This window comes from Sorex araneus, chromosome 1, assembly GCF_027595985.1.
Source record: "Sorex araneus isolate mSorAra2 chromosome 1, mSorAra2.pri, whole genome shotgun sequence".
In the NCBI taxonomy this organism is placed as follows: Eukaryota; Metazoa; Chordata; class Mammalia; order Eulipotyphla; family Soricidae; genus Sorex; species Sorex araneus.
This window is the reverse complement of record NC_073302.1, coordinates 2,368,138-2,392,986: the sequence shown is the minus strand read 5'-3', so window position 1 is coordinate 2,392,986 and position 24,849 is coordinate 2,368,138. Positions and strand designations below refer to the sequence as shown.

The following is a 24,849-nucleotide window of genomic DNA, read 5'->3' as shown; positions in this document are numbered from 1 at the left end:
ACTCCTGGAACCACCCTCTCGGGCGACGGCGGCTTCATGAGGGTCTTTACTGGGCCCCACTTCCAACCCACGCCCGTGACCCGAATGTTGATGGACGCTGTAAAACTCAGCGAGAACCTCAACCCGATCCAGTGGAAAATCCCCAAGGTTTGAGTTTCTGGAAGGACTGGCCGAGTCTCGCCCAGGCTATTTGTCTGCTGAGCCATTAGCTGGCCACAGAAGGACGGGCCGTGGCCCTCAGTCACAGCACGTCCCCCGCCTACAGAGGGGGCAGCAAGGAAGGGGGCTCGGGACCCGCACCCCAGAGCCCCCCAGAGCACTCCGGAGGGCCGGGGCAGGGGTTCTAATCTCCACTCTACTCCTCGCCCTCGGAAGCAAACGTAAACCTCCCCCGACTCAGGACCCCTCCAATCAACCTGAAAGTGCTCCCTCCAGGAGCACTGTAAGGAGGAGTGCGGGCAGGGGCTGGCTTCACGCGTGGCACACCCCACGTTGATCTCCGCACCTCACAGGGCCCCCGAGCCCCACCAGGAGTGATGCCCAAGCTCAGAGCCAGGAATAAGCCCCGAGCACTGCTCGGAGTGCCCAACACCCCCCCCCCAAAAAAAAGGTCAAATAAGAAGGTAGTAGAAGGTTTGCCAGGGGAAGAAAAAAACCTCGGTTCCCAGAGCCTAAGATTTAGATGCTCCTGTCTCAGTTATTGTTACTGCCAAACTCTGAGCAACTCATTTAACCTTTAAAGCTCAATTTTCCCATCTCAAAAAGAAGGAATAAAAATGTCTGCCTTGGGGTGGTAATAAAGCCCGGTTCCGAGGGCTGCGTGGTGGGGGGGCACTGGCGGGGTCTGGGAGGGGGCGTGCGGGGCCAGGCGCGCCCTGCCGGCTCCCCAGCTGGGTGGGCACACGGGGGCCCACTTTATCACTATTTATACATTTCATAGGTCCCTATTTCACATGCGAGTAGATTCATATTTTATACATAAAATCTTTCATAATTTACAAAAGGAAAAAAACTCTGGTTGCCCACCAAAGAAAGCAAATGAAAATACATGCAATCAGGCCCGAGCTGGCGGGGAGAAACGGCTTCTGGGAGAAAAGCCGGCAGTGACGACTGGAAGACGTGGGCTCCCGGTCTGGGTTTTTTATTTAAATTCTTTATTAGGAAGCCCAGGACTTCCCAGGATGGTCACCGCACAGCAGCTTCAGGCCTTCAGGGCTCCAACACCAGCCCCACCCCCACCCCACCCCCGCCCCAGACCTTCCTCACCTCCCACCCAGACCAGCCCCTTGCGGGACAAACAAATCTACTGCATACTGTTTGGTACACCAGCAAGGCAAACGGGGCATTAAACGTGTGGTGACTGTCCCCTGTCGATGACAGGGCCCGTCGAGTGACCGTCCCCATCACGCTGGGCTGGGCACGGGGAGGCCGGGACGCCGAGAGCCCACACAGGCTGGAGCAGGAACCAAGCTGGTGTCCAGTGCGGAGCTGGGCCCTCTCTGAGCTGGGGGCCGCGGGGCCTCCGGGCAGAAAGGGGGGGTCTCCCGCCTAGAGCCATGGGCGGGGAAGGCTGGCGGCATGTGGGCTCCGGCAAGGTGGCGGGCGGGGGCCGTGGGGAGGGTCGGGGAGAGTCTGGGGGTGAGGGCCCACCCCAGCCCACAGCCGAGTGTCGGCTGCTGCCAGTCGCGTCCAGCCTGGGGTCCCCACACATCCAGGCTCACCCGCCCCTTCGGGCAGTGGTGGGAGGGAGAGGAGGAGGGAGGAGACGGGGTGTGGGCAGCGCCCGGCTCAGAGCTGGGGCCCAGGACCGGGTGGGGACACTCCGGCGGCGTCCGGGGCAGTAGCACGGACAGCCCGGCGGCTGGACAGGCGCCCACCGCCCCCTGGCCGGGCGGGGAGGGCGCGGAGGCTGCGCCACTGCAGCCTGCAAGCCAACTTTGTTTCTAATTATCTGCTTTGCAGCTGCCGCCGACCTCAGGCTGAAGGACAATCCTGTATCTGCTTAGACGATCAAACCGGCGCATTTGCCCGCCACGTCCACGGGTGGAAAATTACCTGTGGAACTGGAGCAAATGAAGGCGCTCATTTCATTTCTCCCCGTTTCTGGTCAGTTTTCATCTAATGGAAATCAGGCCATTGACAAGGCAAAAATAAGCTTTTCTTTAATTCTACGAAACTGCACTAAAAGCAGAAGGGGAAGTTCGCGCTACCTCAGACCACACATCAAAAGGAGTTTCAGATCAATTAGAGTCACACGGGTGAAATCCAGTCAGAGCGGAAGCCCGGGAGGAGAGAGACGCGCGTCTCCGCGCAAACTCCTCTCCCAGCTCAAGAAGCAGAAGACAAAGCGGCAACGCTGGGCCGGCCTCCGCACGGCGGGAGGGCACCGGCTGGCGCGGCCGACCTGGTCCAAGCCTCAAACCCCCTGTGGCCCCTCCCTGCGCACAGCTGGGTGTGGCCCTCACCGGGAGACCAAACCCAACCCAAACCAACAGAGTCAACTAATTACTTAACATTTTTGTGTGTATTTTTAAAAAGAAAATATAACCAGGGGCTGGAGCGATAGCACAGCGGGGAGGGCGTCTGCCTTGCACGCGGCCGAACTGAGTTCGATTCCCAGCATCCCATATGGTCCCCTAAGCACCGCCAGGGGTGATTCCTGAGTGCAGAGCCAGGAGTAACCCCCGTGCATTGCCGGGTGTGACCCAAAAAGCAAAAAAAAAGAAAATATAACCAAGTCTAAAGCCACAAACGACAACTTAGTACATGGAAAACTGAGAAAAGGAAAACTTATGGTGATAGTGTCAAAGAACACAACAAAAAGGCTGCTTGTGAAAAGGACGTGTCCAAGACACTGACTGGCCACGTGCTGTCAGAGCGAAGGCGGCAGGCACGGTTCCCGCCCCTGCAGGTAAGCGCCCAGGTAAGACGCCGAGACCACGGCCCTGCACACGCCGAGCGCGGCCACTCCCGATGCCCGGAGAGACCCGTGTACACTCTGAAGGCCACCCCAGTGCTGTGGTTTAGGGCTTGTTGGGGGGCTCGGGGCTCACTCCCGCGGGCGCAGGGGGCCCTAGGTGGTGCCGAGTCGCCCGGCTCTCTCGGCCAGAGTGTCTGTAGCAACACTGGCATCTAAGTCTCGGGGCGCCCAGTCCCCCCTCAGCACCCCACAGTGCCCAAGGGCCCACCCCAGTCTCCTGCCACTGGAAAACGCCCAATCTCTCTCTCTTTCTCTCTCTCCCTCCCCCTCTCTCTCTCTCTCCCTCTTTCCCTCTCTCCCTCTCCCTCCCTCTTTCTCTCTCCCTCTCTCCCTCTCCCTCCCTCTCTCTCCCTCTTTCTCTCTCTTCCTCCCTCCCTCTCTCTCCCTCTTTCTCTCCCTCCCTCTCTCTCTCCCTCTCTCCCTCTCTTCTCTCTCCCTCTCCCTCCCTCTCTCTCCCTCTTTCTCTCTCTCCCTCTTTTTCTCCCCCTCCCCCTCCCTCTCTCTCTTTCCTTCCTCTCTCGCTCTTTCTCTCCCCCCTCCCCCTCCCTCTTTCCCTCCCTCTCTCTCCCTCTCTCTTTCTCTCCCCCTCCCCCTCCCTCTCTCTTTCCGTCCCTCTCTCTCTCTCCCTCCCTTTCTCTCCCCTCCCTCTCTTTCCTCTCTCCCTCACTCTCCCTCTCTTCCTCTCTCTCTCTCTCCCCTTCTCTCCCCCTTTCTCTCCCTCCCCCTCTCTCCTTCTCTCTCTCTCTCTCTCCTCTCTCTCTCTCTCTCTCTCTCTCTCTCACACACACACACAGCCTTCAAAGAATTTCGTCTTGGTCTTGAGGGTGGAGGGCGGAGCCCCCCTCCCCCTCCACGCCCCTGTGACCCAAAGACAGCAGTGTTGTGTCCGTCACCACCCAATCTCCTTTCCTGGTGGCAGACCCCAACTTCAGCAGGGCCACCCCCAGAGCCAGGGGCCGGGGGCCACCCCCGTCGTGCAGGAACCAGCGCAGTGAGGCTGGCCCCGGGCCGACACGACACGCAGCACTCTCTCCTGGCCCGGAGCCCCAGCTTGTTTGTTTGTTTTGGGGGGCCACGTCGAGCAGTGCTCTCGGTTTCTCCTGGCTCTGTGCTCAGGGCCACGGGGGATGGCGGGGATGGAACCCGGTCAGCAGGCGCGAGGCACAGCCCTCCCCGCGGGACCTGCACTCCAGCCCCGGGACTGCCCGCAGCAGCCCGCAGGGCAGGCACAGGCCAGCTGGGGCTCTGCGTCCTGGCCGAGAGACTCGAGCAGGAGGGTCTGCGGGCTCGGGACACGCCCCTGCAGGCACGAGAGCCCCGAGGCCCCTCCGCCCGTCGGGTGGCTCCGAGGGTCCGCGTGAGAGAGCGGGCGCTGCGGCAGCCCACCACGGGCAGCAGGGGAAGGAGCGCTGTGCCAGCGGCAAGGGGCTGCCCTGCAGGCGAGGGGGTGCAGCCTCGAGCAGGCAGCGAGGCCCCTAATGCGGCCAACCGACGTCTGACTGGACTCGGGAGGCCCGGGCTGGGGCTCGTAACTTGCCCGGGGCGAGAAGCGCGGGGCAGGGCGGGACGAAAGCTCAGTTTCACCGCACGCTAAGAACAGATTCGGGGGCAGGAACTGCCCGTGTAGGCGCCTGCCTCGATGGGCAGCTCCAGCCCCGCACCCTCGGGAGTGACCCCTGACACGGGGCGAGGGGGGGCCCAGACTGTCTTCCTGCCCGCCAAGCCCCGAGGACGTCGGGGAAGGAAGACCGGCGCTGTTCCGCTGACGGCCCGTCTGAAGTTCACACACACACACACACACACACACACACACACACACACACACACACTCACACCCTTCTCGGAAAGCACCTCACGGGGCAGCAGACAAAGCCAGCCCCTCGACTCCTCCCCAGCTCACCCGCTGCTCTGGGAGGGCTGCTGGCCCCAAGGCCACAGCAAGACCCCGCAGGGCAGGCAGGCAGGCTGGGAGGGGCAGAGAGCTGCCGGCGGCAGGGGCGGGGCGAGCGGGGGGGGGGGGGGGGGGGGGGGACCGTGGCCAGCCCAACACACAGGCCAGCAGGCAGATCCTCCTGACGGTGCGAGGATGACGCCTCCCGCGGTCAGGGGATACTGAGTACGGCCACGCACTCCTGTGACGGGCAGCAAACCTCAGCCAGGAAGCAAGAGGACAGAGGAGAGGCCAAAGGGATTCCCAGCAAACTGTGCACTCACGGCACACACAGACACACACAGAGACACACACAGGGACACACACAGGGCACACCCGCACCTCTGACAGTTCAGGCTGGGTGGGTTGTTGGTGCAGGAGGGCAACCAAGCCACACAGTACCACGGAGTCGAGACTACAGTTTACTGTCAACCTCCTCCAAATGCCGGAACACCCCACACCCCTGGCCCTGCTTCTGGGACCTCCCTCTCCCCCGGGACTCGTGGGCAAAGCTGGAACTTTACGGGCAAGACGTTCATCCCGTCAGCATCTGACACAGGAGACGGAACCCCGGCCTGCCAGGGACCCTGCGTGGGGCATCGGGCTGGAGAAGTGTCTGACCTCACTGGCCGGGGCTCGTGCAGTAACCCTGCCACGTGCGTCTTCCGGAACTCCTGAGGGTCAGGAGGGAAGCAGGGAGGGCTTTCGGCCGCTCGTGGAGCGTGAGGGCAACCGAGTTAACCAGGGCCGGCTGAGGAACAAAGAGGGAAGAAAGGCTCGGGAGTGCTAATGAGCTGAATTTAAGTGGTGGGATACGGTGATTTTCCCCTTTCTGCATCTCTACGTTTTCAGACTGGAATAATGAGCACATATTCCTTTGAAAACAGTAATTAACTGATTCCCCAGGAAAAAAAAAAAAAAACGGTTCTCTTATATTGCAGTAAGCTCAACACTACCTCCCAGGATACCAAAATCACATTCTCGATTTTCCAGGCAAGTTTGCTCTGAGGAAGGGGGAGGGCGGGGGATGTTTCCTGGACGCAGGAATATCAATTCCTCGTTTCCAGGCCTTCCCTCGATCACCGTGGCGTGGAGAGGCATTCCCACCGCTGACGGTTAATAAATAATGTGAAATTATGCCGGACTATTCAGATCAGACCAGTCCTCCTTGTTAGGCGGGGGGAAGATGGGATCTGACACGTTTGCAGGAACACCGCTCCAAAGGCGTGCGTCTCTGCGGACAATTACAGAGTGTCAAGCTGTCACGCAGAACGCCGCTAATAACTAAACTGTTCTTTTGATCCCCCCCAACCTAAAGGTGCCGCCCCCAGCCTGCCGCGGAGGCCTTTCCCCTCCATCTGTTCTCCAGCCCCGGCTGCTCGCGGAGGGCCAACGACAGGACCCTCTGGGCCTGTCAGTGTGCTCAGGCCCGTCCGTCAGCCGACACGGTGACGAGGGTGGGGGGTGTGCGGGCTGCCCGCCAGGGCGCCGCCCCACGCGTGTGAGGGTCTCCGGGAGCGAGCCAGACCACCGGCGAGGCAGCGCGGAGCAGCCATGGCCAGTTTTCAGGATGAACCGAGCTCTGGGCCTCTCTCCAGCCCCGGCCCTGCAGCCCGCTCAGCCGCCGGGAGCCCCGGCACCTTCGCCACCCGGCCCGGATGCAATCCAGCTCGACCTTGACGAGTGGGGCGTGGCCCATCGATTGGTAAAATGACCCTGTGTGCAACCGGGAGTGGGCCCGCGCGGGGACCCTCCACGGCGGCGGGCTGGCCACCTCGGAGCGCGGCGCGAGTTCCCGAGATTTATCCCCATTGATTTTACTTGCAGGGGAAACGCATCGTCAAACTGCAAACTCAGCAGGACACGGAAGGTCGGGCCCGGCTTCTTGAGGGATGAACTCGATATCAATAGTTATTAGGACACATTCATACAAGAGACACGGGAGACGGAGAGGAGATGCCGGTAAATCCCACTTAATCCTGGTGCGCCTGAAGCCGGCTTTGCAGACTGTGGGAAAAACCAGGGGAAACCGCCAATGATCCGAGGCGAGGCCGCCGGCGCGCTCAGGCCTGAGGCGGGGAGGGGCGCGTGCTCCCAGTGCTCCGGGCCCCGGCGGGACCACACCTCAGACAGGCGGGAGAGCTGGGCTGGGGCCGAGAAGGTACCCTCAGAAGAGGCCAGCGGCCACGGGCGGAGCACCCCACGGCACCCCAACCACACGCCCATCAAAGCGCAGACGGCCGAGAGCACTGCCAGCAGGGAGCAGGCAGCGCCGGGAGAACAAAAGCGGGTAACATCCCTTTGTTTCAGCGCACCCGGGACAAAACGCCCAGCACTGGAGCACACGTGCAGCCTGGTCCTGTCACGAAACGCCACATCATGTAACACACGTGCTCACTGGCTCCGTGTGATTTTAAAATAGTCTTTCCCTCTTCTTTCGGGGGGGCCAGGGCTGACTCCTGGCTCTGTGCTCAGGAATCACTCCTGGTGGAAGCTCGGGGGACCCTAGGGTGCTGGGGATCGAACCCGGGCCAGCTGCACGGAAGCAAGCGCCCTCCCCACTGCACTGTCACTCCAGTGCCCCCCAATACTTCTCCTTAACCTCACACAAGGAGGTGAGAGAGCTGATGCCGAGCACGGGGGCTCGGGCAGGTCCTCACACCGGGGCCCGCACAGCTGCGCGCGGCCCCCGACCCACTCTCCTGGCCCTGGCCACCAGGGACGATGGGTCCGCGGGAGGCAGGGCCGAGGAAAGGTCTCCGCAGAGCCGGGACAGCACGAGGGCACGCATGGACAGCAGGAGCCCCCCTGGCCACAGGAGCAGGCGTGCGGCTCAGGTGGGGTGGGAGGCCGGGGGGCTCGCGGCGGGGACCCCGGACCAGCCGGGCCTGGCCAGCTAAGATACGCAGCCACTCAGCCCCGCACGGGGACAGGTCTCTGCTCCCAGGGCAGAGGCAGGCAGGCGCCTGCAGGGACCCCCAGCTCGCCTGCGGACCCCGCCCCCGTCCCAGGCAGCATGAGTTGGCCCACCGGGTCACTCTGCCCAACGCGACTCTCCCTGCGGGTCAGCCCACAGCGGGGCTGGGAGGCAGTTTCCCGCCCAGACTGGCGGCCTCTGGGCCAGGCCCCCGGCAGCACCGGGAGGGGCGGGGCCATCACTGGTGCTTCTGGGTCACACGGCAACAGCCCAGCACACACAGCTCCAGCGTGGGGACAAGCGCCGTCCCATGTGGCAACAGTGTTTCCAACTGTGAGGTACATCCAGTAACAGCGCAGGGCACTGTCAAACGGGCAGAAAAATCAGCTCGGACCCAAAGGAGGCCCAACCCAGCGGAGGGGAGGGCTGACTCCCAGCTCTGTGCTCAGGGCTGACTCTCGGCTCTAGTGCCCAGGGCTGACCCCCGGCTCTGGGCTTAGGGCTGACTCCCGGTTCTGTGCCCAGGGCTGACTCCCGGCTCTGTATTCAGGACTGACTCCCGGCTCTGGGCTAGGGCTGACTTCCGTCTCTGTGCCCAGGGCTGACTCCCGGCTCTGTGCTCAGAGCTGACTCCTGGTTCTGTGCTCAGGGCTGACTCCCGGCTCTGGGCTCAGGGCTGACTCCAGGCCTGGCCAGCGCCCTAACCCCGTGTGATCTCTCTAGCCCCCAGGACGGCGCGTCGACACGTCCTTCTCTCATCTGCATCCAGGGGAGCTCTGAGCTGCTGAGGGCCTCCGCTCTCCTCCCGCCCACCCACAGGCCTCCCCCACCCGCCCCCAGCCCCCACAGCACGATACAGCCAAATGAGGAAGGCGCTCCCCCAGGGCGTGCCACCCCTGCTACGCCACGAACACACGCAGTTATTTAATTAGAATCCAGTGAAGATGCAATGAAATTAGACACACACTTCCATCGGCAGCGCCGCCCCGGGCACCCTGCCAAAGGACGGGAAACGGCTTGGGGGGCTGCTGGCCCCTCCGCTCACCACAGCCCAAACGCTGCGCGGCACGCAGGAAGGGAAGGACAGCGGCCACCGGCGGGACCAGCCCTGCACCTCGACCCCACACGCTGCCCGTGCGTTAGTCCAGAGACTGCTCCCACCCGCCTGCAAGGCCAGATGTGCCCCAGCGACAGGGAAGGGGGCAAAGCCAGCTGACCCCCAAAACCACGAGGTGGTGGCGGGGAACCGATTTCTCCCGGTGGGGAAGTCTCGGCACCTAGTTGGTCGAGACCGTATGTTAGGTTTGAATTTTTTCAACTAAACCTTCGCTGAACTCGTCCTTTTCCTGCACCTCATGTGTTCCCGCCTCGCCCCTCCCCTCCCGCCGGCCTCACGGAGGGGCCTGGCCTTGACCCCGACCCCTCTCCCACCGGGCCTGGCACCCAGGAAGCACCCCGAAACACTTCTGCAGGCCCGAGCCAGAGCTCCCCGAGGCTTCCTCGGGAGACAGAGCGGCCCCTCCCGTCTGCCGATATAAAGGCCTGCGGAGCGACCCCCGGCATTTCTGGAAGCAGGAAGGCCAGCCGCCAGCCCAGAGCCCCGGCCGGCACGGCCACGGGGGCCGCACACGCCCCTCCCCCACCGGGCGCTTTCTCACAAAACACCGTCATTAACCCCGGGCCCACTGAGAGCCACACGGACGAGCAGACAAAATTAATATTTACAAGATCAGACAGGACAGCGGAGACGATTAGATCAAGGAGGATTTAGCTGTGGGTCACCTCATCCTCACAACCGCAAATGAAATCCGCTGCTGAGACGCGCCTGCCCGCGACGGGGGCTGCCGGGGCCCCTCTGCGGAGGCAGGAAGGCTCTGCGGGGCGCAGAAAGCACCCCCACGCCCACTCCAGGGGGGCCGGACACGCTGCGTCTGTGGGGGAGGGCGCCCACACCCGCGCCACGCACGGGGCCCCAACCTTCAAAGCAGGGAAAATGGCTGAAAGCGCCGTCCCTGGGGGCCAGAGGGACAGGGCAGCGGGAGGTGCTTGCACGCAGCTGGCCCGGGTTCAATCCCCGGCATCCCACATGGTCCCCCGAGCACTGCCAGGAGTGACTCCTGAGTGCAGAGCCCAAGTTAAGCCCTGAGCATCGCCAGGTGTGGCCCCAAACCAAAGTAAGTGGATGAAGCACCACCCCCGGGAAGCAAGGCGCCCGCCCGCTGCGGCCCTCCCGCAGCACCCCTGCCCGCGCCGCCTGCCTGCAGCCCTCCCGCAGCACCCCCCGCTGGGCGCCGGGCGGACACCAGACTCCTCCGGGCTCGAGGCGGCACGAGGCAGCCGCGATGGCAGGGGCTGGCACTGCCCCACCTCTGTGGCCACACAGGGCAGTTTTCGGGGTGCGAGGCCCACCCTCCACCCCTGCACACACAGGCCAGTGTCCTCCCCGCCCCCGCCCCGCGCGCGGCTGCTGCTCTCCAGAACCCTCCAGGGCGGGATCTCCCGGAGCTCGGGGGTCCCTGCGCAGACACGACGTGTGCGGGGACACGGGCCGGGCAGGGCCAGGCCAGGGGCTGCTCCACTCCTGGGCCGTTTCCCAAGGAGCCGCACTCTCACCTCCCCACCGAAGGACACTGGGGACGGGCCCGCCCGCCGCCCCCTTTAGTTCCACGATCTCGAGCCTTCTCCAGCAGGACATGTGCCGGCAGCACTGACCACTGGGTGGGCCGGTCAACGCAGGGGCGCCTGTGGGCTCCACAATCCCTCAGGGAAAGGAAGTGGGCGGGGGAGAGCCCAGGGAACGGGCATTTCAGGGCCGTGGCTGCGGGGACTCAGCATACCCACCCGCAAGCCAGGAGGAAGCACCATACGTGTGCACCTGAACACTGCATGCTCACACACCACACGCACACACGCATACTCACACACTGCATACACACCACATGCATGCATACATGCACACACCACGTGCACAAACATGTACACACCCATACGCACACACATGCACACCCCACACACACATGCGCACACTATATACACACCACACGCACACACACCATGCGCACACAGCATGTACACACCCCATATGCGCGTGCACACAGTGTGTGCACAGCATGTACACATCCCACTCGCACACACACCATGCACGCACACGTGCACAGTGACCGACTGCACCCACGCAAGATGGGGAGATGGAGGAGGAGAGGGTGCGGTCCCTGCGCCAAGGGGGTCACACCCGGGCAGCTCAGAGGCGCCAGTGCTTCATGTGCCCTGAAGGGGCCGAGTCGACTGGACGGGGCGTCCCGCATCCCGCCAGCTGGCCGGCTTCCTGAGAGCATCAGGGTGACCACGCCCGGTTAGTCTCGGAGAGGGAAGCGCTGCTCCAGGCCACTGGCCGGGCTCTCTCCCCGGTGTCCCGAGTGGCCGCTGGCCAGGTGGGGGGGGGTGGCTGAGTCCCAGGGAGGCCCGGAGGCGGTGACTCTCCCTCACCCCCCTCAGGGGAGGCCGGGGCAGAGGGAGAGGAGAGGCTGCAGGTCTGTCTGGTGCTTCCGGTCCAGCCGGGGCCTGGGGGCTGGGCTGCCCTCAGTGCGGGGACAGAGCAGGGAGCCTGCACCCAGCAGGCCCTCACCCCGGCCAGCTCTCCGCCAGCCCCCACCCCAGGCTTCTATTGTTATCTTTGGGGGGGTTTGTACAGAGGGAGGGTAATGTGCCACACCCAACTGCACTCAGGGATTACTCCTGGTCCTGTGCTCGCCCCTGGCAGGGTCAGGGGTGAAACCAGGGTCAGCCTTGTGCAAGGCAAGTGCCTCAACCCCTGCCCCCTCTCCGGCCCCCTGCGGGATGTCTGCTCTGTGGTTTGGGGGTCACGTCACACGTGCCCAGGCCTTTACTCCTGGCTCTGTTCCTACTCGGGAGCCACATGCAGCGTCAGGGTCAAAGGGGGGATCGAGCTGCAAGGCGGGCGCTCAGACGGGCCCTGCACGGCATCTCTCTGGAGCACCTCTCGACTGCGGATTGAGCGGAGAATTAGGAGACCAGGCGGCTGATCTGAGCGAAGTCTTGAAAGCCAGAAGATGAAAGCAGGAATCAGGGGCCCAGGGGCTGGGCCGGCAGCCAGAAGCACCCGCCCGCCGGCGTGGGCCTTGGGCTGCCCCTCAGGGCGTGTACCAGCTCAGCACACGGCCGGGGGCGCGGGGTGGCGAGACCCGAGGAGTCCTGGCCCCTTCCTGGCACTCAGGCGCTGTGAGCACTGGGAGGGCACGTGAAGGTCAAGGGCGGATGCCCGTGTCCGGCATCTCTCCACAGCACTGGCGGGGGGCCATCCCACCCCCTACCTGGGAGCGGGGGCGGGGGGGTCCTCTCCAGGGCTCACCAGAAGGAACAGGCACCTGCGGCAGAGAGAGCAGAGACGGCGGGGGCGCCCCCGCCGTGCTCACCCTGCAGCCCTCCAGCTCCGGGCCCGGGTCAGCCGAAGGGACGGAGCAGCCCCGGAGTCCCAGCAAGCACAGACGCTGCCCGGGCTCAGCCCAGAGCCGCGTCCCTCCCCGCGGAAGTGTCCGGCTCCCTCTGGGCGTTGGTGGGGCCGGGGCCAGCCTCCTCGGGAGGGCCGGGCAGGGGCTCGGGCAGGGCTGCACAGCAGCACGGGGCAGGGCTGGCGGGGAGCTGCAAGTTTAAACAGTGATTTGTGCGCGACTATCCTCGCAGGCTGGTGCTAGATGGATTAAATAAACTAATCAGAGTACAAACTGTGCTGGCAAGTCCCCGCGCCGGCGGCACCCAAGGCCGGCCTGCCAGGGCCCGGGCAGGCGCAGGAGGGCAGCTCCGGGGGCCGTGACGAAGAGAGACCCCACCAGTCCCGGGAGCAGAGGCCGAGAGAGGCCGGCGGGTCACCAGGCCCCCCGCTCGACGCCAGCCCTGGTCCTGTGCCCCCGTGGCCTCACCGGGCCTGCGGGAGCCGTGCCGCCCTGCGGAGTGCCCCCAGGCCTCGGCGAGGAGCCCCAGAGCTAGCCCGGGGCTGGCCGCAGGAAGAACGCGGGTCTTTTATCTTCCCTTTTTCACGGATCACCGTGAGATCCAGATACAAAGCTGCTCACGAGTGGGTTTCAGTCACCCAGTGCTCCGACACGCGTCCCCCCGCCAGGGCACCTTCCTCCCCACCAGCGTCCCCAGGTTCCCTCCCGCCCCACCCCCAGCCTGCCTCTGTGGCACTCAGGCTCGCTCCCTCCCTCCCTCCCTCTCTCTCCCCCCCCCCCCGCCCTCTCCCCTTCCCCCTCCCCCCTCTGGGTATTATGGTTTGCAATCCGGCACATACACTGTCATGTATACACACCCCTCTACCTCCTTTCAGTGCTCAGTTCTCGCCCACGGTGACCGTCAGACTGGTCCCTTCTCCGCCCCGGCCCCTCTCCCCCTGATTTGTGGCTTCCAACCGTTGCCCAATCTTCCCGGTGCTGGTTTCTACCGACCCTGGGTGTTAGTAAGAGCACCTGTCTCACATGTGTGAGGCCCTGAGTTCCATCCCTGGCACTGTATGTGTATACACACACACACACACACACACACACAGAGGCACGCGCACGCACAAAGAGCTAAGCACTACAATCATCTCCAATTAAATACCTTTTAGCGTATGACTCTGAGCGCCTCGGGAATACCTTACTGCCAGTATCACAGTCTCTCTCGAAGGCTCCCAGGAGGCGGCAGGAGGCCCGAGCTCGGCCCAGCACCTCTGCAGGCCCTTACCATAAGGAAGGTGCTAGAAGCCACGGGAGAGGCCGGGCGGCAGAGACCCAGAGGTGCCGTCTCCCTGCCTGTCACCCCGCGGCGGCCCGGCCCGGCTGAGAGTCAGCGTCACGGGACTGTCCCCGACACTCCGGACCCGTCAGCATGGACAGGCCCACGGCAGGGGCCAGCGAGTCCTGCGGCCACGGAGGTGACGGCACGGCCAGGCGCCAACCCTGGGTTCCGCCCGCCCTGAGCTTGGGCCGTGACGTTCACCGTGCCGGAAGCCTGCGGGGGGGGGGGGCGGCTTGAGGCTGCGCTGACAGGCGGGGAGCCCACACCTCCCTCGAGGGAGGCGACGCCGCCCGGCCACAGCAGGGTGCGGCAGTACGGGACCCTCTCCTGGAAACAGACCCACCGACGCCCACCAAGCCGGGGGCAGCCCGAGCCTGTGCCCGTGACGGTGCGTCCGTCGACACCCCCAGCCGGAGCTCGGCGACACGGCCAGCCCAGACCTGCCCCGCACAGGGAGCTCCGAGAGCCGCTGCTCGGGCGCGAAGCCGCGGTCAGATCCGATGAGGCGTTGGCCGACGCTTTTTTAAAATCAGTTTGGGGGTACCACAAAGGGACCCCCTCAAGGATGCCAAGGAAAAGGGGCACCTCCTGGTGCGAGAAGATCTCCAGCCGAGGACGCGTCTATTAGCCGGCGGGAGCAGGGGATCAGCCGCAGTGGGCAGCGCGGGCCAGCGGGGCCACCTCTGCAGGCTCCCGGCCATGGCATCCGGGCTCCTGCCCGTCTGGGCTGCAGGGCAGGGACAGTCACTTAACAGTCCGGAGCAGGTTCTCAGGGGACAGACGGTGGCGGCCGGGAGGAGACCCAGACCCGGGAGGCCCTGGGACATGGGGGGGGGGGACACAGCGGGAATAAGCAGGAGAGACCCGACTCTGCTGTATCCTTTCTTTGCCCTTTCCGTACCAGCCTCGAGATAATTAAGACAATTTGCCTTCTGTTGGTGTCCCCAAACTCGTTTAACACACACACACACACACACATACACACACACACACACTTAATGGGCTTTATCCTTCAGCAAGCCGGGCTGTGAGCGGGAGGCAGAAACGGGACCCAGCAATGGGGCAGAGCCAGCTGGGCCTGACCCTGCTCCCAGCAGGCACACTCAGACTGAAGCCCGCGGCCGGAGGAGCCTGAGTGGACACTCGCCTTGCACACGGGGGGCCTGGGTTTGAGCCCCGCCACAGCAAAAAGCACAAGAAAGGAAAACCCTGATTTCCGAGCCCCCCGGGCTGTGGGGCCGGAAGCCCCTGTGGCCACATTCCCTCCGGGGACAGGGGGCTGGGCGGGGGCTGGGGCGCTGCCGAGGGGCAAAGCGGCGCAGAGCAAGGGCTCCCTGCCCGTGACTGGCCGTGGACACGTGCGGCTGCAGGGCGGGCGAGCAGGAGGCGGCGGCCAGCGGACGGGCGGCATCTGACCGAGCCACGGTGCGGCCTGAGGCCAGCACGGGGAGGAATCGGCGACAGGTCCCCACAGGACAGTGGTGGCACCTCACTCTGAGCGCAGGCGGTGGCAGCCGCACCCCTGCACACCGGGAGGGGCGAGGGCGGGCGCACGGCCCCACCGCCTGGTTTCCTGGAGTGGGGCCCGACTCCCGCCAGCCCTGCCCTGAGTCCACCCGAGTGTAGACACCGTCCCGCCCCCACGGTGACTCATCGGCTTCGGCGGCCGCCCCAGGGAGCGTCTCTGCTCACCAGCAGCGCAGAACCTTCCTCGAAAGCGAGCCGGCCCGGGCTCGCGGGCTGCGAAGGGCACGGGAGGACGCGGAGGCCGGCCCCAGCGCACGAGGCCGCAGGCTCCGGGAGCAGCTGGCAGAGCTGCTGGCACTGCAGAGAGCGTCCACTGCAGGCGGGCGGGCAGGCGGTGAGGCCGGCCACGGGAGCCAGCAGCTCCGCCGGCCAAGCCAGGCCCAAGGCAGCGGAGGTGACCAGACATGCTGCGGCGAGTGGGGGGGGGGGCGAGGGGGTGCAGTCAGAAGGGCGTCTGGGGGAAAGGCACTGACGGGCCCCAGAATGCGTCTTCGGACGCTTGTGCACTGCAGAGGCAGGTGGGGAGGGCCTCCGGCACGCGGCAGGGAACCCACTTCCGCCCTGGCGCTCGGCACAGCTCAGCCCCCCTGCCCCCCCCCCGAAACAGATGCTGGGGCTCACGCAGCCCGTCCTGCAGCCCTGGAGTTTTGTCCCCGTCACAAATGTCACAGGGGTGGAGGGTCTGGGCGCGGGAGGCAGGCGGGTGAGCGCAAGGCCGGCCTCACCCGCGGGCGACACCGTCCTGCAGAGCCCAGGGGGCCTCCGAGAAAAGGGGCCGGCCCAGTGGCAAACACGGGGAGCCCCCACGGCACCCCACCCCGGGCCCAGAAGCTCTGATCACAAATGGCCGGCCTGGGTGGGGAGGGCCGGAGGACAGAGGCAGGGGCCGGGTCCTCATGCAGGGACGGGCCAGACACGGGCCGGGAGCTGATTCTGCGGGGCAGGCTCCGGGCTGGTGGGCCGGGGGAGGCTGCGCTGAGGGGGGGCGCCCAGGGGGAGCGAGGTGGGGCGCAGAGTCAGGCACCCGTCTGGTCAGCGGGGAAAAGCGGGAGCCGAGCACGAGTCAGCACAGCCAAGCCCGGGGGCTGCGGGGCACCGCCCAGACAGTGGGCACCACTCGGGCACCGCCCAGGCAGGGCGGGCACCGCCTTCTCTCTGGCCCCCCACCCAGAGGCCCAGGATGAGGCGGGGGCGGGGGGCCCAGGGGAGCCTCCTGTCTGGAAGGGCTGAGGGGAGTCAGGGGAAGCCGTCACGAGCCCACCCCGCCCCGGCGCAGGGGCCCCAGTGACCCACACACTGATACCATGTCAGGAAACGCCACCAGGTCACCAACCACACAGACTCTGTCATCAGACCTCGACGTCCCGGCCACCTCCCCAGGCAAACCGAGATTCTTAGCCCAGAGTCTCGAGTCCTGGCACAGGGATGCAATGGGCACCTAGTCTGGGGGCACACCCAGGGCGGGGCAGCAGCCAGGCTGACACCTAAGAGACCCTCCCCAGAGAAGGAGGGAGAGGAGATGGTGCAAAGGCCCTGAGGTCGGCCCTCGCGACAGACAGGCAAGAACTGGCACAAAGAGGAGGCAAGTGGGAAGGAGCCAGGGGTCCCGTGCCAGGCTCAGGGCTCTGCCTCAACTCACCCAGACACAGGCCAAGACATCGCAGCCGGGGGCTGGGGCCCACCCTGTGCGGTCACCGGGCACTCCCCGTGCTGAGGAGCCGGAATCTGCCCCCAGAAGGAAGGGAAACCGCATCGGGCCCTGGAGTCCTCACCCGGAGGGCCGACGGCGAGTGGTCCCGTGAGACTCGCCTCGGGCCCTGGGCTGAGCCCGATGCCCGCAGCCCGACCCTCAGCAGGAGGGAGGAGGGCGGGGCCCGGGCCAGCATGGAGGTGTGGCGGCAGCAGGGACACGAGGACCCACAGCGACGCCCCAGCCCACCGCAGAAGCAAGAGGGATGCAGCGGAGCTTCCCCGGACAGAGGGGGCCGCAGGGTCGCCCCAAGCCCCTGCCGAGACGCTCCCACCCCCACCCCCACCGTGGCCTGCGTCCCACTCAAGAGGGGGAAAAGGACAAGCCACGCTTCCTGCTTAACGCTTGTGGCCTGGGGCGGCACCCACAGGGCCCGGGGCTCGCCCAGGGGCCACTGCTGGCACCCTGCTCAGGGCTCTCCGGGCAGGGCCAGGGATCGGATCGGGCTCAGCCCAGGCCAGGCAGAGGCCCGGCCCCGCACTGTCCTCCTGCCTCGGCCCCTCTCACAGAGAGGGGCTCAGGCCACGGCCCTGGACAGAGCCCCCCGGGCCCAGGCCTCCCGGCTGTCGCGAGGGGACACTTCGGGCCGCGCAGCTGCCCCACCAAGCCCCGCCTGCGCCCCGCTGCCCGCCGCACGCACAGCAGCCAGACTTCGAGCACTGACCACGTCCAGTGTCCGCGTGCCAGCAGGCCGGCCCCTGCCACCCCTGCTGCCCAGCCGCTCTCCCCGCCACACCCCATGCGGACGCCTGCGCCCAGCCACACTCCTCGGCGACTCAGCGGGTGCCACGGGACGCTACAGGGACGCCACGGGGACACCACGGGACACCACGGGACGCCACGGGACGCCACGGGACGCCATGGGGATGCCCACCGAGCTCGGACGGTCTGTGAGCGCCCAGACACCTTTGTGGGGACGACGCCTGTGGAGCTGGGAGAAACGCCGTAGCCGGTCAGCGGCCCACGGGGGTGGGGAGGGCACAAGGGCTCCTCGGGGACAGCTGAGGGCCGTGGCTTGAGGGGGAACGCCAGGGAAGGTCTGGGCGCAGCGGGGAAGACCAGGGAGCTCCGAGGAGACGCAGAAACCTCTGGAAAACCCTGGGACGGTGGGGGGTGGGAAAGGTGGGGGGTGGGAAAGGTGGGGGGGCCGGAAACCAGCCCACAGCGGCCCGAGAACACGTGGATGACGGAGCGTCACCAGCGCCCAAGGCCAGAGGCGGACGACGGAGCGACCGAGGCAAAGGAACCACGGCTGCCCCGAGGCCGGGCGGCAGCCAGCAGCGCCACACCCGGACAGGCAGAAGCCACAGCAGCAGGACGCGGACGGACCCCTCGAGAGGACGGAGGAGCCAGCAGCAAGCGCCCCGTGGACGGACCCCTCGCCTGGGCCGCTCGGGCGCCAGGTCACGGCGCAGACTCGAGAGGCCAACATGCGGCCGCGTGGACAGTCCCCGGCCTGCGCGAGCCCTGGCGCACGACCAGCCGGCCGCACCTGGCAGTGCTCAGGACTGACTCCTGGCTCTGTGCTCAGGGTGCGGGCGGCCGAGCACTGCAGCCCTCAGAGACGCCTGGTGGGGCCCGGGAACCGTACAGGTGTCGGAGGCCAGAGCTGGGCTGGCTGAGTGCAGGGCCAAGCCCGACCCGCTGCCCGGCTGGACACGCTTCTCTGAGACAGGACAACCTCTCACACTCGCCCGGGCGTGGCTCTCTCGGGGCCGCTGTCCGCAGGAAGGTCCCTTACGCCCGCTAGCCACGTGTTGTGTGAGTTAACAGTTCACTTACTCTTAATGCTCTTTCTGTATCTATGCAGGTCCGTTTTTTTCATCCATAGACATTTTATTTTCCATCTTAATGAACATTCTCAAGCATTATCTTTAATAAAATATTTTCCATCCAAAATCAAACATTTCCTTTTCAGGATAAAACACAATTTTCTTTCAGATTTTCCCTCATTAATTCGTCTGTCTTCACGCTCACTAAATTATTCATTTATAGGACTTACGAATTTCATGTAAATCTTAAAATGTACCAGCATGGAATGAATCATACTCTCAATCCCCTAATTTATACACCTGCAGAAAGTTTCTGAAAAGAGTAATTCTTCGAGAGGTGGGGGCAGCTGGGCCGTACCCAGCCGTGCTCAGGGTTGACTCCTGGCTCTGTGCTCAGGGACCACTCCTGGCAAGCTTGGGGGCCGTAGGGGTGCTGGGGGCCAAACCCCGGGCAGCCACGTGCAGGCGAGAACCTTCCTTGCTTTGGGACGCTGTGGAGTGGCCGCTGAGCTCCTCATGCACAGAGTGTGGGTGTCGCCACCTCCACAACCACAGAAGGCCCCTTGGGTGTGGGGCAGACACAGACAGAGGGGACGTGCGCCTGCTGAGGCCACGGGCTCGCTGGGAAGCCCCCGCGTCCTGAATGGGGGGGCTGCTTTGCCCTACCCCAGCTTGGAAGCCCCGCGGTCATGTGACCTGCCTGTGGGGGGGGGGGGGCTTGGCCCTGCACTCAGCCAACCCAGCTTTGACCTCTGACACCCGTACGGTTCCCGGGCCCCACCAGGCGTCTCTCTGAGGGCTGCCCCGCACCCTGGGCACAGAGCCTGGCCCTCAGGCCCCCGGGAGGACGGGGCCACGCCTCGAGGGATGGTGGCGGCCACAGAAGCAGGTTCCGGGGACAGAGGCGCAGAGGAAGCGCCCACCCGCTCTCCCCCCTACACCCCTTCAGGAGTGAGCCGGGAAACACAAGCAGGGGCAGCGCTGGCCCCAGGCCATGGACACCCTCCCCAGGGCTCCCAGCCCCGGCCGTGGGCCACCGGGCACAGCGAGAGCCGCTCTGGCCGTCAGCGAGGCCTCAGCGGGCCGTCACAGGGCTGTGCCAATGCCAATTAGCGCCCGCCTCGGCCAGGGCGCCCAGCGTGCCCGGGCCCCGTCACGGAGCGGCCGTCTGCGGGCCGAGCAGCTCCAAGCGCGACTCCGACTCAGCAGAGGCTCCCGGCAGCCTGGCAGCAGCCCCCACCGGATGCATCTCTAAACGTGCTCCTCAGACGCTCGTGCCAGCCGCCACGCAATTAACATCCCGAGTGACTCGACAAAAACGAGAAACTCCCCCCGGAGAAATAATTGGTCACGGGCACGAACGAGCCCCTCTGGCCAGCAGCGCGGGAGACAGCCGGCACCGCCCGGGCCGGAGAGCCCAGCCCGCGTTTCCCCCCCCACCCCACCCCCACTCTCAGCAGGGCGCAGAAAGCTGCCGCCGGCGAGTGCCCCCACGCTTCCCTCAACACACTAGGGTGCTGACGGCTAAAACTCTGAGGGTAAAGCGGTGACGGGAGCTTCAACAATCCCCACGCTCTTTCAGGGGCCCGAGGGATGGCACGGGGCGGCACGAGCCGAGCCCGCCAGGGTCCCAGCCCCATGCGTGGTCGGCCCCTGGGGGTTAGACGAGCACCCCGGCCAGAGCCAAAGTACAGCAGGGAGGGCGCCTGCTCTGCCCTCGGCCGACCCAGGTTCCATCTCCAGCGTCCCATGGGGTGCCCCGAGCCTCCCAGGAGCGAGCCCTGAGCACAGCTGGTGCCAACCCCACCCCCAAAAATATGCACGAGACTTTTCATTTGCAGGAGTGGCAAACATAAGCGTGTTTATTTCTAACCGCCTGCTGCCGGCGTGCACACCCGGCTGAAGACCAGAGCCCTGGCGATCTCCGGGGCGAGTCCTGAGCTACCAAATAAATGCAGGCGAGGCGCCTTCCCCTTGTCTTTCTCTTTCAGGGGTTTCCACACGTGATACATACATGTAACATACAACCTATCCCGAAAGCCTACCCGTGACAGAAGGAGACTCGGGAGGGCCCCCGCCACCCGGCCCACTCTCAGCCTCAGCGGGAGGACGGGAGGGCGAGACACGGCCACGCCCGTGCCCGCCAGACCGTGGGGGCGGGCAAACGATACAGCTTCAGGAGCAGACGCAGCCTGAGGCGCTCCGTGCAGGGGGTGTGGGGGGTTCCTGGGGTCCTAACCTGAACCTGAGCCGCAAGTCTCCGAGGGAAGAACCCGGAGCTAAGCTGGAAAACAGCTTCGCCCCTCGGCTCCGCTCCCCGGCCTGTGTGTCAGGGCTGAACCGGCGCTGGGTCCAGATTCCCCCCCCCCCCCCCCGCCTCCAGCACGCCAGACCACACGCAGCCACCGGCCCGAGTGGGAGTGAGCACAGAGCCAGGGAGACGGACAACACTCCCCCCACACACACACGCACACATGCATACACACGCACACACGCATGCACACATGCGTGCACGCACGGACACACGCGCACATACATGCACACACACTCACAGACGCAGTGCCATGTCCTCAGTGTCTCCAGCCCCGGAGCCTCAGCCCACAGCCCAGCCCCAGGCTCCCAAAACCCAGGCACTCCCTGACCCAGAGGCGCCCGCCTCACCCCGGGCACACCCAGTGTCCCCCAGAAGCAGGTCAAAGGGAGACATCAGGGTACCAGTGGGGAGACAAGGGCGGGGACACACAGACACGTGCACACACGCACACACACGCACGCACGCACACGCACGCACACACAGTGTCAGCTGACTCACAAACTGAACTGTGCTGGAGAAGGAAGGGGGAGACGGAACGGGCTGGCCATAGCGAACAATCCCGCGGGCTCTGGCCTGGACACCCGAAGGCCACTGGGATGATGGCCCCCGGAGACGGGCAGGCTGCCTGCAGCGGCCAGAGCGGCAGACGCCCACGTGGTGTGCAGCCTATGGCTCACACAGGCCTTCCAGCCGCCGCAGGGTCGCAAGAAGCGGCGGTCAGGGCTGAGTGTGAGCGCCTCGGGCAGCGCCTCGGGCCCCGGCTCCTGCTCTGACGTGCTGGACAGAGCGGGCACCCGCTGACACGCGGCCCCCAGGCTCCAACGCCGGCCGCAGGGCGCTAACCACTGCCCAGAGCACATCAGCGAGGGATTCCTGGCAACGAGGTAGCAGGACAGCAGGTGCGGCTGGGAGCAGAGGGACTGCCCTCCTGGAGGATGGGCCTCAGCCCCAGGCAGGAAGCAGAGGGAGATGGCCTGGGGGACGCCCACAGGGCAGGGCCTCCAGACTCTCCAAACAGGCAACAGCCCGAGGCACCGGACAGCCAGATCTCTCCAAACGCTGCTGTTTAGGCCACAGCGGCCCTGCCAGCCTCCCTGGGCCACCACGGGCCTGCCGGCTGCGGGGGAGCACGAGCTGTGAGTCCCGGGGGGCACATGCAGAACGACCCCTTCCCACCACGGGGCCTCTGGCCATTGGAGAGGAGTGAGGCAAGATCTGCCGCAAGGACACTGAGACGAGGACAACAGGCACGCGTGGGGACAGGAGGACCAGACCAGCTGGCCCCTGACCCCACCCCATCGGGGGAATCGCTCAGCCCCCCTCCCACAAAGAGAAAGGCGCCCCCATCCGCAGAGATGATCGCCCCCAGACGCAGGCTACCACCATCAGACCCGCAGCCCCTGAGGACGCCAGCAAGTCCCCCTGATGCCAGGGGCCAGCTGCTGCCCCACAGCTGTACCCCAGGTTCCACACAGCTGATCTAGAACTTTCTTTCCAACTGAATCTCCAAATCGGTCTGGCCGCCGCTCAGAGACTTCAAAGGAGGCCTGGAGAGACGGGGACCAGCAGCCGAGCAGGCCGAGAAAGGCAGGAGCCGTCCCAGCCTCCTGGGCAGGCCGGAGACCCCCAGAAACACCTCAAGGGACCCAAAACCAGACAGCGCACTGCCAGGCCAGAGGGAGGCCCCGGGGCAAGCTCTGGGCCTGAGCAGGCTGCCCCAGCCAACCCTGACCACTCAGGGTGCCCCCAGCGTGTGCCCCCGAAACAAAAAGCAAGACAAGAAAAGAACAAAACCAGAAACAAGCAAATAGAAGAAAAAACCGCTCCTAAGTCCTGAAACGTCCAGCTCGATCGCCCCCGCTGAATCGTGACACCAGAAAAGCGACAGCCACGCGCCCTAGGCGCCCGCCATCCCCAGCCCAGCCGCGGGCGCCTTACCTTGTTCGACCACTTGTAGGCCTGCAGGAGCTGGCTGTAGAGCGGCGTCTTGTCCTGCACCGGGTCGAGGCTGAGCAGCCCGCTGTTGTGGAGCGGGTGGTTCTCGGAGGGCTTGCCCACAAGGTTGCTCAGGCGCTCCAGCTCACTGCAAGCCACAGACCGCGTCAGCCTGGCTCGGAAACACCCGCCCTCCCCACAACCTGCCCCTCGCACCTCCTGTTCCCCCCACAGAGGAGACCTGGGGGCACTGGACAGACAGCACGTGGCTGCCCTGGCCCCACCCAGCACCCCACAGGGTCCCCCCCAAGCACCGCCAGGGGTCATTCCCCACCCCAGCACCCCACAGGGTCCCCCCCAAGCACCGCCAGGGGTCATTCCCGGCGCAGAGGGAATGCTCCTCATACGGTGGAAGGAATCAACAGTTCCCAGGAGTTTGTCCTACTTTAAAAATCAAGCGTGGGGGGCTGGAGTGACAGCACAGCAGGGAGGGCGTCTGCCTTGCACGTGGCTGACCAGGGTTTGATTCCCAGCATCCCATAGGGTCCCCCGAGCACCGCCAGGGTTAATTCCTGAGTGCAGAGCCGGAGTGACCCCTCTGCATCACTGGGTGTGACCCCAAAAGCAAAATAAAAATAAAAATCAAGCGTGGGCCACTGGGGGAGGCAGAGGGGAAAGGGCGCTGGGAGCGGCAGCACCCCGAAAGGCCACCCCAAACGACCGCGCCTGGCAGGGGGCAGCCCGCCTGAGGTTCCCGCGGTGTCACCGGCAGGACTGCAAGGACCAGAGAGCTGCCCGGGACCACCCCGCGGGCACCCTAACACAGACCCCCGCGGGCGCAGGGACACCACAGCAGAAGCTCCCCCCACCACCCACCTGCCACCACCGCACAGAGGTGACACAAGGGGCGGGGAGCGGCTCCCGGGCATGCGAGGGGCCGGCAGAGAGGGGCACCCCCAGCCTGCCCCCTGGGCATCATGAACATGAACTGGACACCCAACAGCCAACCGCCGACGAGGGGGAGGGAGGGGCGTGTGACTTCCCGGCCCTTTCCCCCGGGCCCCCCAGAGAAGAGACGGGCAACTGGGGGTGGGCACCACGTGGTCACCCACTCCTCCGAGCTCCCTCCCCCTCCCGTCTGCTTCCTAAGGAGACCAACTGAGGAAGGAAGGGGCCAGCGTCCACCGCGCCGCCCGGGGCCGCGCCGCCCCCCACCCGACGCGCGGGGCCGCAGGGGGCGGGGATGACGGGCGGCCCGGCCGCGGGGGCGCGGGGTCGGGTCCCCGGGATCCCGCGCGGCTCCCGGGGCGGGGTGGGGGCGGGGCGCGACCCCGGGGTGTGCGCCCGCCCGGGCCGGGGTCCCGCGCGGCTCCCGGGGCGGGGCGGGGGCGGGGCGCGACCCCCGGCGGCGGGCACCTACTTGAGGTCGCGGTTGACCGAGTGCAGGTTGTCCTGGAAGAGCGCGATGAAGGCCTTCTCGCGGCCCTCCAGCGTCTCGCGGTTGCGCATGCCGTCCTTGAGGCAGTCGAAGACGCGGCTCACGCTGGAGCGCAGCGCCTGCACGGCGCCGATGGCCTGCGCGAAGGCCTCCAGGTTGACGCCGACGCTCAGCGCGTCCGCCATGGAACCGCGGGGCCGGCCCGGCGCGGCGCCCGCGCGCGCTGATGACGCGGCGCGCGGGGGCCTCTGGGAAACGTAGTCCGCGGCGAGGCGCGGGCGGGGGCGGGGCCCGAGTCCTGGGAGCCCTGGGCGGGAGCGTGGGCTGCACGCTGCGGGGGGCGGCGGGGAGGCGGGGAGCGCCAGCCGTTCCTCCCACGAGGCGAGGCGGCCGGTGAGGTGGAAGGGCAGCGGCGTGGGCGGCCCTGGCGGGGCAGTGGCTCCGGGAGGCGTCGAGGGACGCGCCGCCGGGGGTGCACGTGGCCGGTGCACAG

At 65.9% G+C, this 24,849-nt stretch overlaps 1 protein-coding gene across 1 annotated transcript in view; it reads right to left on the bottom strand.

Annotated features, from left to right (window-relative positions):
- MED27 (mediator complex subunit 27) overlaps positions 1–24,581 on the bottom strand; it is a 116,638-nt gene extending 92,057 nt beyond the window's left edge. Inside the window, exons 1-2 of the mRNA XM_004613264.2 lie at positions 24,339–24,581; positions 22,922–23,066 (exon numbers count right to left, since the gene is read on the bottom strand). Coding sequence (XP_004613321.1) covers positions 22,922–23,066; positions 24,339–24,541 — 348 coding nt within the window. The 5' untranslated portion in view covers positions 24,542–24,581. The remainder of the gene's footprint in view (positions 1–22,921; positions 23,067–24,338) is intronic.
- Between the last annotated feature and the right edge of the window lie 268 nt (positions 24,582–24,849).